Genomic DNA, 19,494 nt, shown 5'->3' with positions numbered 1-19,494 from the left:
GTGATACACACAAATGCTGTTTAAGGAAAGCAAAGATTACAGGAGTGTCCGATTGTATGAAGATCGTTTTGGCGAAAGTCGCATTTGCTGTCTATGCTACATAAGTCAGTCGCTGGGGGGACTGATTTACACGCTGGGGGGACTGACCCCATCTGATTTACATAAGTAAGCCAGATGGCGAGGGGGGGGGGGGGCATCTCAACACGCCTGTAATAATTGTAATTAAATTAAGCCGGTAGGTAACCTAACCTAATTAAGATGCAAACTTTAAAGGCATTTGACATTGAATGTCAACGTTGAGACGTGAAGTTCTCAGGAAGGTGACTGTTTACAGCGTAGAAATGTTAGTTTTAAATACAGTGATTATTAGGACGGTTGGTTGCCTGTTTTCTCTGGGTATTCTACTTTCCTCCCACATTTACGAAAGATGCATGGCAAGCTGATTGAAGCTGATTCTTAATGTCCTCCGCCTACTGCCCTAAGACACCTGGGAGGAGCTCCAGCAGCCCCCGCGACCCTTGTGAGGATAAATGTATTGGAGAATTGATGGATGGTTTGTTGCCTTATGTCTCACTATAAACTTCCATAAAAGCAAAATCTAAAACTGAGTTTAGGTGAGACAAAAGAAATAAAGGGCCATATGTACAGTGGACTTACGATTGTGTTTGATTGGACCATTATAATTGTTTTTGCTGTTCACCCAATTGTCATACAGCACAGTTGTCAAAGTCAAGGCCAAATCTGGTCCTTTACAGTATTTTATTCAGCCTGCGAAAGTATATTGAACTTGTAAAAATCCATGATGCTTGCTAAAGTCCAAACTAAAATTTCAAATTGTCCCATGTAAACCACAATAACAGTCATTTTTCTTGATTTGAGATTTGAAAACTAGTTATTCATTAATTTGTTGTGCGTCCTGTATGTAATATGTGGCGGAGATGAAACATTCTAATGGTTTCCCCAAATTCATAACTGCCCCGAGAGGAAACTGTAACTACAATGTGGCCCGTGGCAAAAACTGACTTTGACATCCCAGTCATACAATATTTAGGTTACAAGTACACCTTCAAACTATGTGTGCATACTAATCATACTTAATCAATGAAACAGACGATTAGAAGACAGTGATGGGTTAATGCGAGCTCTGTGAGGATACGCTGTTAATTTATTTGCAGAAAAAGTCACATATGAGTAATGATAAAAGTTAAATAAGGTTCATGTTCATAAAAAAAAGAATTAATGTTGACATGTGTCATAGGAAATGAAATATTGCCCCGCTTAAGTAAAGTAGTAGTGTGCGACGGTTGGCCGAGAGTTAAAGACGTGACCCTCATAGCCTTCACTATGCCTTCGGCAAAGTGAATAATCGGTCAGACTTGATCTATACACTGCCCCTCAATCTTTCTGTAATCTAATTTGACAGATTTGAGGATTTTCTTGAGGGGCTATAAAACGACACCTAGGACGGCATAAGCCGCCGTAGTGGGTTTGGCTTTCAACACCAATTGAGACCACACGCTATCCGAGCTTGGACGGACAGAAGCTCCCACAAACCAACTTCACAACTATGGGTTGGGAAGGACAATTTGAGCCGAATGGCACAGAGGGCAAGAATTTCTACATCCCCATGTCCAACAGGACCGGGATTGTTAGAAGTCCCTTTGAATACCAGCAGTATTACTTGGCGGACCCAATTTGGTTCAAGCTTCTGGCTTTTTACATGTTCTTCCTGATCTGCACGGGAACCCCTATCAACGGGCTGACATTGTTGGTCACGGCTCAGAACAAGAAACTTCGGCAACCTCTCAATTACATCCTGGTCAACTTGGCTGTGGCTGGTCTCATCATGTGCGCCTTTGGGTTCACCATCACAATCACGTCCGCTGTCAATGGCTACTTCATTCTGGGAGCCACGGCCTGTGCAGTAGAGGGATTCATGGCCACGCTCGGAGGTAAGATCAGTTTGGGTGCAATGTGCTTATAGCGGTGGTCAAAGATCAATTGCTAAGCAAACTTTCCTGCAGGTCAAGTCGCTCTTTGGTCTTTGGTTGTGTTGGCTGTGGAGAGATACATTGTCGTCTGCAAACCTATGGGAAGCTTCAAGTTCACTGGCACCCATGCTGCTGCTGGAGTTTTCTTCACCTGGGTCATGGCTTTTGCATGTGCTGCTCCCCCGCTGGCTGGCTGGTCCAGGTAGACCGATTTCCATTCATCCAAGCGAATCCCGCAATGTGTTTTATTTTTTCAGCGTCTCAGTTAAAAAGCCTCTTTGACATAGACCGTCAATGGTGGCCAATGTGCGTTGAAGGTTAATAGGCAGGGTATGCTCTGAACTAACTGCCATTCACTTAGAATTGAGAGCTTCAGATTTTAGCCCTTACATGGTTGGCTTTTGGACCGCGGATGCTAAATGAGATTATTCAATTCCGCACAGATTTTCTCCAAATTATAATCTTTTTGCAGTGCTAACCGCTGATCTCAGTAGCCTAATACAATATGTCAACTCTTCCACAGATATCTCCCTGAGGGGTTGCAGTGCTCCTGCGGACCAGACTACTACACTTTGGCTCCAGGCTACAACAACGAATCTTATGTCATGTACTTGTTTCTGGTCCATTTCGTCGTTCCCGTCTTCCTTATTTTCTTCACTTACGGCAGCCTTGTGCTTACAGTCAAAGCTGTAAGTAGTACATTGCATTTCAATTGGCCATCTAATAAGCAAACAAACATTCGTTGAACGTGGGTCTTTAACAACATCTCTGATTTGCTTGAAGGCTGCAGCACAGCAGCAGGAGTCTGCCTCCACCCAAAAAGCTGAGAAGGAAGTGACACGTATGTGTGTCCTCATGGTCTTTGGCTTCCTGGTCGCTTGGACCCCATATGCCAGCTTCGCCGCCTGGATCTTCATGAATAAGGGAGCGTATTTCTCGGCCCTGACAGCTGCTATCCCCGCCTTCTTTGCAAAGAGTTCGGCCCTTTACAACCCTGTCATCTATGTGCTGATGAACAAACAGGTTGGTGCATAATTTTACGTCCTGATCGTATGAACATTGCTACTTCAGTTCTTTCAACTCTTCCTTTGACTCTTTACTCCAGTTCCGTAACTGCATGCTGAGCACTATTGGGATGGGCGGAATGGTGGAGGATGAGACTTCAGTCTCTACCAGCAAGACAGAAGTGTCTTCTGTGTCTTAAATATGATGACACCTCAAAATCCATGGACATTTTCCTTGTTTATTGCAGCCAGATTTTGAAACGATCCAACCCAAAAAACAAAAAACAAAAAAAACCAACTTGGACTTTTGCCAAATGGAATTACGGAAAATAAATGAAGTCTGGACTAAACCCACTAATGAATATCAACTCAACTGTCAATATGTAAATACAAAAAACAGCGCAAGACCGCTACCAAAGTACTGCAGAAGTTGTGCTTTGTGTTGTTCTTCTCTGTGTGTGTTTGTGTGTGCATCAGTGTGCGCGAATGAACTGTGAACTCGCATAACACAGTGTGAAGGCACTTAAAAAAAGCGTGACAATCAAGTTCGAACCTGCTGCACTACGACCGCAATCGCAAACCTATTTTCATGTAATTATGTTTAACTGGGCTACCGGTGGGGTTATTTTTATGTATTTCACAAAAAAAGAAGACAAAAAAAACATAGGCTGGAGTAAATAAATGCATGCATGAAAAGATTTGTATGTTCCTTTGACTCTTGATTTGGAGACGTTTGTTTTTATTCTTTCGATTAGTAGAAACACAAGATTCCATTAAGGTTTAGATTCAAGTTCCAATGTACGTTTGCATCTAGCAAGGACAACCGACATCACTTTTTTGTTTCCTAACTGACATCAGAAAAACTTTTATAGCATCTAAAATGCCCAAAACACACAGTATGATATTTTTAGTCCAATGCAAAACACCAATAAAAATGACTTACAGTGTCTAAAAAGTACATCAATTTGAAACCGGAAGTGGCCAGTTTCAGAAGGTCCCGCCCCCTTGTTCGTGGTGTCATGCCAAGACGTCTTGCCTTGCTCGAGAATCGAAACAATGGCTTCAGATTCGGAAAAGATGCTTTGTTGTTACTCATCCAGTTATGAATATGATTCAAATAGTTCTGAAGAGGAAAGCATACATGTTTGCAATCGATTAAATAATTTATTCCGGTCATTTTGATGCATCTGGAGAGAAATGTACGGACACACTCTTTAGTACTCACAGTACCCAAAAAAAGGCAGAAGATGATGACAAAGGAATTGTCTCCTGGCAAGTTTTGTCAGCGAATATCAAATACACTATAGAAGTCTTGATGCAACACACAACGATTCACCATCGCGTTATTTATGTGTTTTCCTTCGAATTTCGCCATCAACACTAATCAACACAAAGTTTTCAGACCAAACAAAGTCCCGCAAAATGCATTGAGGTAATGCAAGGTATGTCCTTTCTCAGTCAGGGGCGTTCCTTCAATGACGTAGGGTGAGGACTCGTTACCAACTCAAAAACAAGACTTCCGGAATATTCAGCGCAAGTCTTAAAACGTAAAAAATAGCTATATGTGGTGGAATCTTTGTAAAATACGCTCAGTAGAAGTCATTTGAAGCGATTTTACAAATTATGGACACAACTTGTCCGGAGACGTCGGTTGTCCTTTGAGCTCCAATACGAAGCACAACCACATTGAATTTTGCAATGTAATGAACCAGCTTCATATTTTCCTCCCCAAACAAATACAGTCTTAGTGTCCATCTATTGAAATTAGGTATCATTTTTCGTTGACAGAATGGTCCAATTTTGAGTTTAATATAAACATAAAAGACGTAAAATTGCAGGATGTGCGAAACACATCGAGGAGAATAAAACTCTACAGCCAGAGTCTACATACTCAAAATCATTTTCCCACTGAGCAAAATGCATGAATAAATTATGAAATAACAACACTAAGGCTGTGACATCATACCGCCGATCTCAGTGACTCTGGCGTGCCGTCACTATCACATTTTTTTCATGGCCACACACACAAATGACACAATGAAGTGCACACTCAGTTCCCCCAAAAGGGTTTTCACCAGAGCGCACCGTGACAGCCGCTGAGGTGATCAAACAGTTTAATCACACATGCACTGCTTACCACCTCGTTAAGTTATATGGTAAGCCAGAGAGTAGGTCAATAATTGATAAAGTCCCTTCATGAATCCTCTAGTCACCACACGAGAGTCTAGTGTCAACCAAAAGCTATTCTAGGAGTGGATGCAAAAACAATTTCTTGTCTTGGATTGAGTCAACGGATTATCTTGAATTTAAATGAGCTACTGCCATAAAAGCAAAATCTAAAACGAGGTTTAGGATAGACAAAAGAAAAAAAAAGTCCATACGCACATTGGACTTATGATTGTGATTAATTGGACAGTTATGAATGTAGTTGTTGTTTACCCAATTGTCACACAGCACAGGTGTCAAAGTAAAGGCCCGGGGGCCAAATTCGACCCACCACAGCAAATCAAACATGTCAAGTGCCATGATGCTTGCTAAAGTCTTCACCAAAATTTCAAATCGTGGTATGTAAACCAGACCGAAAAGAATGTCAGAGTGGTGCAAGACATGAATCATGACTGTAAGACAGTTGTGAGGTGTGCTGTCAGTGTGATGGAGGAATTCAAGGTGGAGGTGGGACTCCACCAGGGGTCAGCTCTGAGCCCCTTCTTATTCGCTATGGTGATGGACAGGCTGACGGACAATATTAGACAAGATTCTCCTTGAAGTATGATGTTTGCAGATGACATTGTGATCTGTAGCGAGAACAGGGGACAGGAGGGGGAGAAACTGGAGATGTGGAGGTCTGCCCTGGAAAGAAGAGGAATGAAGAACAGTCGCAGCAAGACAGAATATATGTGTGAATGAGAGGGATCCAAGTGCAAGAGTGATGATACAGGGAGAAGAGATAAAGAATGTGGATGATTTTAAATACTTGGGGTCAACTGTCCAGAACAATGTAGAGTGTGGAAAAGAGGTGAAGAAGCGTGTCCAGGCCGGCTGGAACGGCCAGAGAAAAATGTCAGGTGTGATAGAAGGGTTTCAGATAGGATGAAAGGAAAACTGTATAAAACGGTGGTGAAACCCGCCATGGTCTTTGGACTGGAGATAGTGCCACTGAAGAAAAGACGAGAAGCAGAGCTGGAGGTAGCAGAGCTGAAGATGTCGAGGTTTTCTTTGGGAGTGACCAGGTTGGATAGAATCAGGAATGAGTACATTAGAGGGACAACTCATATTAGAGGCTTTGCAGAGAAAGTCGGAGAGGACAGACTGAGATGGTTTGGACATGTCCAGAGGAGAGAGAGTGACTATATTGGGAGAAGGATGCTGAGTCTTGAACCGCCAGGCAGGAGACCGAGAGGAAGACCGAAGAGGAGGTTTATGGATGTTATCAAAGATGACATGAAGGTCGCTGGTGTGAGAGAAGAGGATGCACAAAACCAGGTGAGATGGAGGACACTGATTGGCTGTGGCGACCCCTGAAGGGAAAAGCCAAAAGGAAAAGAAGTATGTAAACCACAATAACAGTCATTTTTCTTGACTTGAGATTTGAAAACTAGTTCTTCATTAATTTGTTGTGCATTCTGTATGTAATATGTGGCAGAGATGAAAATACTAATTGTGTCCCCAAATTCATAAACTGTAACTGGAACTACTGAGTTTGACACCCCAGGCAAATAGTATTTAGGTTACAAGCAGATAAATACACACACTTTCAAAATATGTGTGCATATCAATCATATACGTAATCAATAAAGTGGACGATCAAAAGAGAGTGATGGGTTAATGCGAGCTCTGTGAAGATATGTCGTTCATTGGCAAAGTGAATAATTGGTCCGACTTGATCTGTACACTGCCTTTCAATCCTCTTGTAATCTAATTTGACCGATTTGAGGATCTATTCAAGGGGGTATAAAACACCACCGCGGATGGCATAATCCGCCAGAGTGGTTTTGGCTTTCAACACCAATTGAGACCACACGCTATCCGAGCTTGGACGGACAGAAGCTCCCACAAACCAACTTCACAACTATGGGTTGGGAAGGACAATTTGAGCCGAATGGCACCGAGGGCAAGAACTTCTACATCCCCATGTCCAACAGGACCGGGATTGTTAGAAGTCCCTTTGAATACCAGCAGTATTACTTAGCGGACCCAATTTGGTTCAAGCTTCTGGCTTTTTACATGTTCTTCCTGATCTGCACGGGAACCCCTATCAACGGGCTGACATTGTTGGTCACGGCTCAGAACAAGAAACTTCGGCAACCTCTCAATTACATCCTGGTCAACTTGGCTGTGGCTGGTCTCATCATGTGCGCCTTTGGGTTCACCATCACAATCACGTCCGCTGTCAATGGCTACTTCATTCTGGGAGCCACGGCCTGTGCAGTAGAGGGATTCATGGCCACGCTCGGAGGTAAGATGAGTTTGGGTGTAATGTGCTTCTAGCGGCGGTCAAAGATCAATTGCTAAGCAAACCTTCCCACAGGTGAAGTCGCTCTTTGGTCTTTGGTTGTGTTGGCTGTGGAGAGATACATTGTCGTCTGCAAACCTATGGGAAGCTTCAAGTTCACTGGCACCCATGCTGCTGCTGGAGTTTTCTTCACCTGGGTCATGGCTTTTGCATGTGCCGCTCCCCCGCTGGCTGGCTGGTCCAGGTAGACCGATTTCAATGCATCCAAGCGAATCCCGCAATGTGTTTTACTCTTTCAGGGTCTTAGTTAAAAAGCCTCTTTGACATAGAACCGTCAATGGTGTTCAATGTGCGTTGAAGGTCAACAGGCAGGGTATGCTCTGAACTGACTGCCATTCATTTAGAATTGAGAGCTTCAGATTTTAGCCCTTACATGGTTGGTTTTTGGACCCCAGACGCTAAATGAGATCATTCAATCCCGCACATTTTGTCTCCAAATTATTATCTTCTTGCAGTGCTAACCGCTGATCAAGATGATTACATCTCAGTAGCCTAATACAATATGTCAACTCTTCCACAGATATCTGCCTGAGGGTATGCAATGCTCCTGCGGACCAGACTACTACACTTTGGCTCCAGGCTACAACAACGAATCTTATGTCATGTACATGTTTGTGGTCCATTTCTTCATTCCCGTCTTCCTTATTTTCTTCACTTATGGCAGCCTTGTGCTTACAGTCAAAGCTGTAAGTAGTCCATTGCAATTTTATCGCACATCTGTTAAGCAAACAAAAAAATCGTTGAACGTGGTTCTTTAACAACATCTCTGATTTGCTTCAAGGCTGCAGCACAGCAGCAGGAGTCTGCCTCCACCCAAAAAGCTGAGAAGGAAGTGACACGTATGTGCGTCCTCATGGTCTTTGGCTTCCTGGTTGCTTGGGTCCCATATGCCACCTTTGCCGCTTGGATCTTCATGAACAAGGGAGCTTATTTCTCGGCCCTGACAGCTGCTATCCCCGCCTTCTTTGCAAAGAGTTCGGCCCTTTACAACCCTGTCATCTATGTGCTGATGAACAAACAGGTTGGTGCATAATTTTACATCCTGATCGTATGAACATTGCTACTTCAGTTCTTTCAACTCTTCCTTTGACTCTTTACTCCAGTTCCGTAACTGCATGCTGAGCACTATTGGAATGGGCGGCATGGTGGAGGATGAGACTTCAGTCTCTACCAGCAAGACAGAAGTGTCTTCTGTGTCTTAAATATAATGACACCTCAAAATCCATGGACATTTTCTTTCTTGACTGCATCCAGATTTTGAAACAATCCCACAAAAAAAAACTTGGACTTTTGCCAAATGGAAAATAAATGAAGTCTGGACTAAACCCACTAATGAATATCAACTTAACTGTCAATATGTAAATACAAAAAACAGCGCAAGACCGCTACCAGAGTACTGCAGAAGTTGTGCTTTGTGTTGTTCGTCTCTGTGTGTTTTTGTGTGTGCATCGGTGTGTGCGAATGAACTGTGACTCGCATAACACAGTGTGTAGGCATTTTAAAAAAAAGCATGACAATCAAGTTCGAAGCTGCTGCACCACGACCACACTTGCAAACCTATTTTCATGTAATTATGTTTCACTGGGTTACCGGTGCGGTTATTTTTATGTATTTCACAAAAAAAGAAGACAAAAAAAACATAGGATGGAATAAATAAAGGCATGCATGAAAAGATAAAAGATGTGTATATTCCTTTGACTCTTGATTTGGAGACGTTTTTTTTTTATTCTTTCGATTAGTAGAAACACAAGATTAAGGTTTAGATTCAAGTTCCAACATACGTTTGCATGTATTTTAAGCACCATGACAGCCGCTGAGGTGATCAAACAGTTTAATCGCAGATGTACTGCTTACCACCTCGTTAAATTGAATGGTAAACTAGAGAGTAGGTCAATTATTGATAAAGTCCCTTCAAGAATCTTTTAGTCACCACACATGAGTCTAGTGTAAACCAAAAGCTATTCTAGAAGTGGATGCAAAAACAATTTCTTGTCTTGGATTGAGTCAACGGATTATCTTTAATTTAAATGAGCTACCGTTTTAACCATGTCGATTCATTTCATTCAAAATGATTTCAGGCAGAAATTACATTGACTTTTAACCCAAATTCTAAACCCATTTCATGGAGTTGTGTCAAAATGTCAACTTTATAAAGAAAACAATAATGTGGACTTTTTATTGACAGGTCAAAAATGATCATTCAATGACCATCTTTTCTGGACTATAAAGCGCACTGGACTATAACGCGCACCTTCAAAGGGTGACATATTTTTCAATGTTTCCATATATAAAATACCCAAATTACAAGGTGACCTTCAACGAATGACATATTTCAAAACTTTCTCCATTAATAAGGCACGCTAGATTATACAAAATTATAAGGTGCATAGTCATCTTTTGAATAAAAAATGAAGGCTTTTAGAATGCGCCTTATATTGCGGAAAATACACTAAATGTTTACTGTTGGGGACCAATTGGTTTGCTCGTTCACCTCACAGTACAGAGGTCCAGGAATGAAACTTGGGCTATGGCCATGATGGTGGATTTTCCATGTTCTCACCGTGCATGTGTGGGGTTTCTCCAAGTATTCATACGGAGTCGGTTAATTGACCAGTGTTTGTCCTGAGATGTGATTTTGAGTGTGAATGGTTGTTTGTTCAATGTGGGCGTCTATTCCAGCTGTCTATTGCCCGAAGATTAATGGGATAAGCTCAAGAACACCCAAAACCCCCGTGAGGAAAAAGAGGGAAAAAAAGATTGAATTAATTGATGGATATTGTGAAAATAACAGTGGTGGTTGGAGTTTTGCAGCGGATTGGAAGTGCAATGGCGCATCCTGTTTAACGCTGTACTGCTCTCTGGAGGCGATCTTTAGTTTAGTGTCAGCTGGATAATGTTTTAACCACCAATTAAGTGCTGTACTCTTCTCTACCCAAATGCCCCCCATAAAAAAACAACATATGGTATTTTCTGGTATATAAGATGCACCTAAAAGCATTGCTTTCCTTCCAAAAGATGACCCTGCACCTTGCATATAAGGTCCTTATATGCATTGCACCTTATATGTGAAGTAATACACACAACAGGTCTCCCAACTACTGTCAGCAGCCACATTCCCCCATAGAAGAAGCAGTGCTTAACCTCAGCCTCTATACTGCAGCACCTTATAATGTGGGTTTGCCTTATATTTGGAAAACTTGTATCTCTTTAAATATTATATTTTGAAAACTTTTTTCAATCATTGAAGGTGCGCCTAATACTGTAGTTTGGTGTGCCTTATATATAGAAAAGGTTTGAAAATACACAAATTATTGGGTGTGCGCCTTATACTCCTTTTTCTTTCCCTTTCGGCTTTTTACCTTGACGGGGTCGCCACAGCAAATCAGTGTCCTCCATCTTGAGAGGTTTGATCCGCATGTTTGTTTTGGCCATGCTTTTACGTCGGATGCCCTTCCTGACACAACCCTCTGTATTTATCCGGGCTAAATTATGACGTGACTATAAAGTGACCTTGAGTTTTGAAAGGTGCTTATAAATGAAATGTATTATTATTATTATTATTATTATTACTACTACTAACCTGTTGTTGCTCAATATTACTTCACATATAAGATGAACCGCCATATAAGGTGCATTTTTGGAAGGAAATCAAGGCATTTGGGTTTACCTTATACACCAGAAAATTGAGACGATCATTTTGTTAGTATACATTCTTAAAATGTTAATTTTATCCTCTGACTTAGAAAATAAGCTGCAATACACTTAGGGGCCGTTTGAGATCCAACTCTTGCTTCACTGTCGGTGTGTCCGATTTTATGAGAATTGCTTGTTCAATATAATTTCCCGTTTAGAGGTTTTACGCCATGTTGTTTTAAAAAATGGCATTTAACACTGCTTGAAACACTCCCATAACCAACGTAAGACGCAAGCTTGTAACACATTAGCTCTCGTATTCATGGTACGATACAAAATGCAGCGTGATATCTACCCTGTGATGCAACCCTTTATTTTCTTCACACATCCTGATCCTAATTATCAGGTTAAGAGCACATGCACTATAATTTACGATTGAAGAGAGGCGCCCCCGGACACCTGCGTGCCATTAACAATAGTGTGATGAAAAGCACCCGCTGAGAGGAGCCTCACTTCTCCCCGTCATTTAACTACTTGGACTAGATAGAAGACTGTTGCCTGCTGAGGCCTTAATAACAAAGTGCATGTAATTCCAGGCAGATGTTCACCGTGAACAACAGCCTTGGATGGCCTTCACTGATTATCTGCACAAATGGAAACCTTTGTAGCCTCTCTTAAACATAAACGGCAGTTAAAGAGAAGTCATCATTCTATCTGACAGATAAAGAATCTAGTGATGAATACATTTTTATTACGAACCTTATTCAATCTTCTCCCTTGTAACAAGTACCATCTCGTTATAAAGGTTTTGGGTAATGGTTGTAAAATAATGACATGTATCATGTTCAATTTATACTTAGAGGAGATTTGGAGGAAAAATGGCATGCCTTAACATTGAGAATTGGAGCATTGAACGAGAATCTCTTTTTTTGTCTTGTCTATTAAAACTAAAATAATTGACAAGCCATTAGTGGGAGCTTTAAATATGACCACGTATTACGTTCTCAGAATGGGATGAGACAGCCACCAGGAGGGACAATCCTCCTGGTCTTTGCAATGGAGATAATCCCGGTACGCCGCATGGTACACACTTTAATGTTCTCCCCAAGAACGTCAAATTCATTTAGCATTCTATTTCAAAATAAAACAACCTCCGAATAGTCAAGACTGGTTTGTGCAATACAGTAATTTAGTAAGGATTGTACATTGCTCCATTACGGTGACCTTACACTGCGTTTCTTTACAAAATAAGCAATCTATTAGCTATCTGGCTGGCTGTTAGCTCTCTGGTTGGCTGACTATCTATTAGCTTGCTAGCTATTTGAGTCAGGAAACATAGTAGCCTTCTAGATAGCTAGCTATCTATTAGATATCTAATCGCTTGCTAGCTTTCTATCTATTTAAGTTATAACGGGTTCAGTGAACGCTGGCACATGTGGCTGCCGCTACTCACCCCCGGAAAAACTTTTCCTGTGACTAAAGTAACCTAGAGAATTATGAAAGGCGCTTATAAATGTAATGTATTATTATTTTATTTTATTATTTTATTATTTTTTTATTTTATTATTCTTATTATTATCATCAGCTAAATAAATAAATAGGTTTGCATAATACTTTAATTGAGTAAGGTGTGTACATGGGAAGTAAATAAATAACTAAATAGATAAATAAATAAATATCGGACCCGTTTCTCACCAAATCTCTTTTCCTAACTGTCTCATTTTGCGTTTCTGAACTTATGTTTGCTGAGTTAACTCAGGCATTTCACAATGGGTGGTATTTCAAGATGCTGATTGGACAGCATGATTATTGCATAGGAGTGTCTTTGGCTGCCAACAGAAATTGCCGTTTTAAATACAAAAGTAGTCAAACTGCACATTTGAGCGTGCACGTTCAATGTGGGCGGAACAAATTCATACCTCTGCAATCTAATTTACAACAGGTTATTTTATTACAGACAATGGCATTTTGAGTGTTCAATTACCTGTTGTAAATTAGATGAGACAGTATGAATTTAACACAACTAATACCTCTGCAATATTTAGTCCCTCTCATGAAATGATTATGATTGGCCTTTGTGTACATAAAAAAAACTAGTAAATATGTAAAATAATCTTTTATTTATGCTTTTAATTCAAATCCAGCCAAGGCAATATCGCAACATTAAATTTTAACGACCCAAGATGGCGCAGCTGTCAGCAAGTGCTCTCACGAGCCTTGCTTGCTTGTTTTTTTTTTGTTGTTTTTGTGTGTGTGGTTTTTTTTTTTGTCATTTTGAGTTGTTGTGCCACGTGTGGAACGGATACGTGTTATTTTTCAGCATTTTTGGCCAGTTTCAGTGGGGCAATTAAATACCAATTAAAATTGTATTCTAAATTTTGTTTTTTCCGAAATGGTTGTCTGTTTATTTGTAGCGAAACAAATGAATGGATTAAAAGAAAAAGATGAGACATACTGCAGTGACAGGAATAATATCTGTTATTTATTCTTCCATAATTTTGTTATACATCTGTACAAATCAAACAATAACACATTTCAATACCAGACAAATATAATAACATATAATCTATGCACATGATCTGACCCTTCAGTACTACCACACACATTTTCCATTTCTTCACACCTCTTCTTGATTTGGGGTGTGTTGTTTGGATTTCAATCATAATGGCCAGTAAATATGACGTCAAAAATTTGCAATGTATGAAAACACACCATTTTACTGTCATACAAGTGTCAAATGAATCAAGTTAACGTCAAGCAAAATGACTTGTCATCGTGAATCGATCTTCGACTCCATTGACATGACTGGCTGGCCAAGGTAGGTTTGCGGTAAGCCCTGGCTCATTTGTGATTGATTGAAGCTGGCTTGCCGGTACACCCGCATCCCTAAATCTTCTTTTGTTTGGTTGATGTTGTTATGTGTGGATGGCTGAGGAGCAAATATTTCCTCTTGAATTTCAAAGCTGCTCTCGCTGTAGAGTCGCTGACGCATTTCTCGTTTCCCCGAACTGCTCCTGGTGGGATACCTGTGGCCCATCTTGTACCAGCCCGTCTCTTTAAAGACAAACCAAATGTTTCCAGCCCAAAGGATGACGTTGATAAAACCGAAAACCTAGGATGAGAAAATTAAAAGAATTAATTTTAGTAGGGCTGATGCTAAGAATCAAACATAGATATTTATGCTATGTCTATTAAATACAACCCTGCGATTGGCTGGCAACCAATTCAGGGTGTCCCCCGCCTAGTGCCCAAAGACAGCTGGGATGGGATCCAGCACTCACTGTGACCTTCGTTAGGACAAAAGGTTTAGATCACAGGTATCAAAGTCAAAGCCCGGGGGCCAAATCCGGCCCGCCACATCATTTTCTTTGGCCCGCGAAAGCAAATCAAACTTGTAAAATTCCATGATGCTTGCTAAAATCCTAACCAAAATTTCATATTTTTGGATGTAAGCCACAATAACAGTCATTATTCTTCACTTTAGATTTGAAAACTAATTATTCATTAATTTGTTGTGCGCTTTATATGTAAAATGTGGAGGGGATTAAACATTCTAATGGCTTCCCCAAATTCATAACGGCCCTCGAGAGGAAACCAGAACTACAATGTGGCCCGCAGCAAAAAATGACTTTGACACCCCTGTTTTGGATGGGTGGCAAACCATGATCTGCCAGTTGCTCTCAGTCTCCTCTTCCTCGTTTGCGTCACCTGCTCCCTGATTGTTTTGCCGTCACCTGTAATGAATTTTCTGATCAAGCTGTTTATATATTCCCCTGGTGTGGTTTGTCTCATTGCCAGTTTGTCAACTCTACCCAGGTCATGTTCCAACACTTGTTTTGTGCCATAGTCTTTTGAACCTAGTCGTATTCATCTATTTAGGTATTTGTTTGTGTGTTTATTTGTTTGTTTGTTTGTTTACTTATTTACTTATTGACTTATGTTCTTATTTACTCATGTTCTTATTTACGTATTTACTTATTTACTTATTTATTTGCTTACTTACTTACTTATGCCACCTCACGCCTGTAGTAACTCTGCGCAATCATTTTGGCTTTCACAAGCACAAAACTTCGTCTATATTAAATGTTTTTGCCCTCTACAATTTGAGTCTAACCCACCTGTCCCTAATTCTTGACATTTTTTCATAGTACATGTATGCAATCCATATACTGTATATGCAAATTGCTGATTTATTTCAACCCACCACAGATGTGTTGAGCCGAGACCAGTGAGGTTCTTGGGCAGCTGTGCATTTGTTCTCCTGAGCCGAGCAGGCAGGGATGAGCAGCACCACCTTGGTAGTCTTGGTAGCCATCTTGATATCACAGAGCGCTTTGGCCCAACAACAACTACTGATGAACCACATGAGGGAGAAGATCACTGTCACCACAAAGTCCTAGAAACCGGAAGGAAGAGGAGAAAACCCGGGATGATTTAATCCAACAACTCCTCGACTCGCGACGTGAGACACTGGAAAATCACTGACCACAGGTGGGCCTCTGTTGTTTTTCAAGTATTTGTTCTGGTAAAAGACGTAGACAACAGTTGCCAGTAGAGAGTAAAGGAACGTGATTACACCCACGGTGACAAAAAACTGAGCGGAGGAAGAAAAGTCCCCATCCAGGAAGAGAATTTCCTCCCTCTTTGTTTCACATAGCGGAGCCCTGAAATGCACTTGTTGTAACCTGTCAAGAGAAAATGCAGATTGCGATAGGATGATGAGTTCATTTTACAAAGCCATATTGTTCCCGTTTGTACATTGTACAGATTGTTGACTTTATTTCACCTTTGCCCCTTCACAATCCACATGTAGTGGGGGCGTAAAGACACCCGTGACACAAATGTGGACAATAACGATAGAAAATGGGTGGATGGGTTTTTTACTTAAAATTTACTGTGCACTCAGAAACATTTGAATGCTAGAAAGTCATGAAACAAAAAGTGATGACGTCACTTTTCCCCTCAAGTTGAACTGTTCACTCATTCCCAAATTTATTCTGGAATTGAAAAATGTGACGTGGAGCGCCCATTCCTGAATTTGTTCGGGTTTTGTTTTTTCTTGTGGGAGTTTCCGATTAATAATAATAATAATAATAATAATAATAATAATAATAATAATAATAATAATAATAATAATAATAATAATAATAATAGGGCGGCCCGGTAGTCGAGTGGTTAGCACACCGGCTTCACAGTGCAGAGGTCGCTGGTTCGCGTCCCAGTCCGGCCTCCCTGTGTGGAGTTTGCATGTTCTCCCCGGACCCGCGTGGGTTTACTCCGGGTCCTCCGGTTTCCTCCCACACACCAAAAACATGCATGGCAGGCAGATTGACCACTCCAAATTGTCCCTAGGTGTGAGTGTGAGAGTGACTGTTGTACGTCTTTGTGTGCCCTGCGATTGGCTGGCAACCAATTCAGGGTGTCCCCCGCCTCGTGCCCGAAGACAGCTGAGATAGGCTCCAGCAACCCCCGTGAAAATGAGATGAGATAATAATAATAATAATAATACATTTAATAAGCGCCTTTCAAAACTCTCAAGGACACTTTACAGTCACAGGATATTTTTTTCTGCGGGTAAGCAGCGGCAGCCACACGCGCCAGCGTTCACTCAACTCGGAAGTAACATGAAGTAAAAAAATAAATTAAAAATATAATAAAAATAATATGACAACACAAAGATGTTTTTTCAGTTCCACAAGGGGGGAGCATTTCCATGTTTTGCATGTTTGCGCTTCATTCCAGTTTCAGCTGTTGTTAAAGCAATTTATAAACCAATATGTATGTATTGCATTGTATTTTGGACAGCTGCCCTCATTTCAAGCTCATAACTCCTGACACATAAAATTAAAGAATTAACTTTTTTTGATGAAAGAAGATAGTCTAAGGTTTCTTACGCTGCATTAAGTGTCTACATAATCCTAAAACGCAGTGTATTCTGTGTGTCCTGGAATTTGAATGAAATGACAAAAACAGTGGCACTGGAGTGGACACATTTTTCGTCTGGCAGTGAACGAGTTAATAAGCTTCCAATTATATTGCGCACTTGAAGCTGCGGTGCTGCCTCTGCCATGTTCTAAACATTATTTTTGTCAAAAGATGTTCCCGTTTTAGTTAATTTTAACGTGTGTACATGTACATGTATGAACCTTTAGATGGGTTCTTAGTTTCCTTGTTTGAAAACAAATGGAAAAATTGTTTCCAGGAAAGGTATATTCGCGTGCTCATGCTCGCCCAAGACATTGTGCTCCACTTTTGTGGAAATTAGCTTACCTCATTTGTGATTTGGAGGCAGGAAGCCGGTGCCATTTTAAAGGGCCCTTTTGTCTCAGACGTTTCATGGCATCATTAGACCAAAATGCACTCTGAGCCACATCAGTCAAAATTGTAACCTTAAGTGGTCCCCTTTGGACGCGCTAGAATGTTTCCACTATTGATCTTGTCTAGAGACGTGCACCCACAATGCTTTGGGCCTGTTTGCTCAAAAGCCGCTTTATTTCGTGACAAGATGTAGAGATCATCTCTTTGCTGCTCATACGACGCTTGTCTTCTTCAAGAAAAAAAAGTATCTAATTGAACCAACTGTTCATGGAAGTTTGTCAGAAATTCCCAAAGGGTGTCCTTTATATTGCAAACTTATCTGAAGCTCATGGTGACTCCATTTATACGTGTACTTCTTCAACTTATTAATAATGCAACACTTTCCCCATCCACAAGTTGTTCTGAAACAGCTTGTGGATGGCTTGAAACAGAAATAGCTCGGCAACCTATTTAAAGGCTTCGAAGAAGAGAAAGTGAAGGCACTCAAAATATTGACATGTAAAATGTTGAAAACAATACACAGCCTGTCTCCATAACAATATTGAAAAAAGTTGGTATAAATATGGAACATTATTCAAAGACTTCTTTTCATTAAAAAAAACGTGTCATGGTGTACCTGAATGGATAGCCAAATTCAACGTTAATGCTCCTGTTACTCTGTCTACTGTCTGCACAGTCCACTTTAACCCGCAGGTGCCCATAGTAGCCGCCGCATGTTGCAAATGCACAAATGGCAAAAATCTGAAGGAAAAGGAAGATGAGAAGCAGTCATGTGAGGACAAAAGCATTCACTGGGAAAGACTATCAAGGGACGCGTCAGAGCCAGCGTGGCATATTGTGTAATGTATCCGCCATCAATAACCCACGCGACTGATTATTACAATTTCTAATTGGTTTGAAGACAAAAGCTGAATAATTTAAAGGTGGGAAGTGCTGCTCACTGTGCACTAGAGGGTGGTCGCAGCAGTGCAGCCTGATTCATTTTCACTTCAAAGGTTTCTACAGCTGCAGCTTGACAATATCGCTCGCTTCTATAAGATTCAAAATACGAAAATACATGCACTATAAAAATGAAGACGTTTTATGTAGCTGTACACCGGAAACAAAAATATTTTAATCAAAATTCACACTCTTACCTCAGTATTCAATTTTAAGTGCTTGAACTTAAACCCATTTACTGTACAAGTAAAATGAATGAAATGAATTACCCGGAGAGAAAAAAAAACCCACACAAATCAAAGAGGATGATACTTACCGGGGCAAATATGACCATACACATTTAAAAATCCCAGATATGTGTGTCCAAAGTCCGCTCTGTGTCTGCACTGTTTGTTATCAGGCTGAGATGTGGACAATAAGAGGAGAGAAACCAGCAGAGGGGAGGGCTCACATGAGGTACGCTAACTTCCCAAAGGAGGAGTCAGATGTACAGTATTTTAGATCAAATGTGAAACATTGCACACATTTACAGCATATTGATCTCAGCTGTTGAACACTTCTTGAAACTTAAAATGTATATTTTTTCCTACTTTCCCTAGAGAATATAGAGGGATAGGCATATCTTTCCTAAAAAATTTTAACTGAAAAGTTCTTGATACACAAACCGTATAAAATCTGCCCGAGTAAATATTACCTTTATTAAATACTTTATATTTGGATAGTGTGACCTAATGATATTAATTTACAAATTCCAATTTGTTTAGTCTCTAAATTGCATGTTTTGAGGGTCTAGAAATGTGGAAATTTCATCATTATCAAAGCAAAATAAATAGCATGAAGGGGCTGCGTACCGGCATGTAACTGTTTCGTAGACGGGACTGATACTTTTAATCAAGATTGCTTCCCTCACGTTAGAAAAGCAATGAGTCTAGTTTATTGGGTGGAGCAGATCCAAAAAAAAAATCTAATTTCAAGTACAGTACTGTATGCCGGTACAAAAATTGAATTGTTTTGCTGACCTCCTCTGGTTCGAAGCGTGCATTACATGTTTGACTTGCTCCAATGTTTTTATACGTTTACGTTCCCGTTTGTTAAA

At 40.6% G+C, this 19,494-nt stretch overlaps 3 protein-coding genes across 3 annotated transcripts; 2 read left to right on the top strand and 1 right to left on the bottom strand.

Moving 5' to 3' along the window:
- Positions 1-1,469: 1,469 nt before the first annotated feature.
- On the top strand, positions 1,470-3,210 carry LOC148890364 (green-sensitive opsin-like). Its single transcript, XM_089010492.1, has 5 exons — positions 1,470-1,952; positions 2,025-2,193; positions 2,515-2,680; positions 2,775-3,014; positions 3,097-3,210. The coding sequence occupies exons 1-5, from the start codon at positions 1,568-1,570 to the stop codon at positions 3,193-3,195; spliced, it is 1,059 nt and encodes a 352-aa protein (XP_088866618.1). The 5' UTR covers positions 1,470-1,567; the 3' UTR covers positions 3,196-3,210.
- A 3,776-nt stretch (positions 3,211-6,986) lies between these two features.
- On the top strand, positions 6,987-9,187 carry LOC148890363 (green-sensitive opsin-like). The gene is made up of 5 exons (XM_089010404.1): positions 6,987-7,451; positions 7,524-7,692; positions 8,029-8,194; positions 8,290-8,529; positions 8,612-9,187. The coding sequence occupies exons 1-5, from the start codon at positions 7,067-7,069 to the stop codon at positions 8,708-8,710; spliced, it is 1,059 nt and encodes a 352-aa protein (XP_088866530.1). The 5' UTR covers positions 6,987-7,066; the 3' UTR covers positions 8,711-9,187.
- Positions 9,188-13,620: 4,433 nt separating this feature from the next.
- On the bottom strand, positions 13,621-18,799 carry synprb (synaptoporin b). Its single transcript, XM_089010405.1, has 5 exons — positions 18,715-18,799; positions 18,076-18,200; positions 15,628-15,826; positions 15,346-15,537; positions 13,621-14,253 (listed from the first exon to the last, which is right to left on the bottom strand). The coding sequence occupies exons 1-5, from the start codon at positions 18,736-18,738 to the stop codon at positions 13,912-13,914; spliced, it is 882 nt and encodes a 293-aa protein (XP_088866531.1). The 5' UTR covers positions 18,739-18,799; the 3' UTR covers positions 13,621-13,911.
- Between the last annotated feature and the right edge of the window lie 695 nt (positions 18,800-19,494).

The sequence above is a fragment of the Hippocampus bargibanti genome, linkage group LG12, assembly GCF_051943395.1.
Source record: "Hippocampus bargibanti isolate YZ-2025 linkage group LG12, ASM5194339v1, whole genome shotgun sequence".
NCBI classification, from domain to species: Eukaryota; Metazoa; Chordata; class Actinopteri; order Syngnathiformes; family Syngnathidae; genus Hippocampus; species Hippocampus bargibanti.
This window is presented reverse-complemented; position numbering and strand designations above follow the sequence as displayed.

Coding starts and splice junctions, on each gene's coding strand:
- LOC148890364 (XM_089010492.1), top strand. CDS start 1,568: ATGGGTTGGGAAGGACAATTTGAGCCGAATGGCACAGAGGGCAAGAAT. Junction 1,953..2,024: donor ATTCATGGCCACGCTCGGAG/GTAAGATCAGTT, acceptor ACTTTCCTGCAG/GTCAAGTCGCTCTTTGGTCT. Junction 3,015..3,096: donor ATGTGCTGATGAACAAACAG/GTTGGTGCATAA, acceptor TCTTTACTCCAG/TTCCGTAACTGCATGCTGAG.
- synprb (XM_089010405.1), bottom strand. CDS start 18,738: ATGTGTATGGTCATATTTGCCCCG. Junction 15,827..18,075: donor GAATTTGGCTATCCATTCAG/GTACACCATGAC, acceptor TTCTCTTGACAG/GTTACAACAAGTGCATTTCA. Junction 14,254..15,345: donor CTCGGCTCAACACATCTGTG/GTGGGTTGAAAT, acceptor TTCTCATCCTAG/GTTTTCGGTTTTATCAACGT.
- LOC148890363 (XM_089010404.1), top strand. CDS start 7,067: ATGGGTTGGGAAGGACAATTTGAGCCGAATGGCACCGAGGGCAAGAAC. Junction 7,452..7,523: donor ATTCATGGCCACGCTCGGAG/GTAAGATGAGTT, acceptor ACCTTCCCACAG/GTGAAGTCGCTCTTTGGTCT. Junction 8,530..8,611: donor ATGTGCTGATGAACAAACAG/GTTGGTGCATAA, acceptor TCTTTACTCCAG/TTCCGTAACTGCATGCTGAG.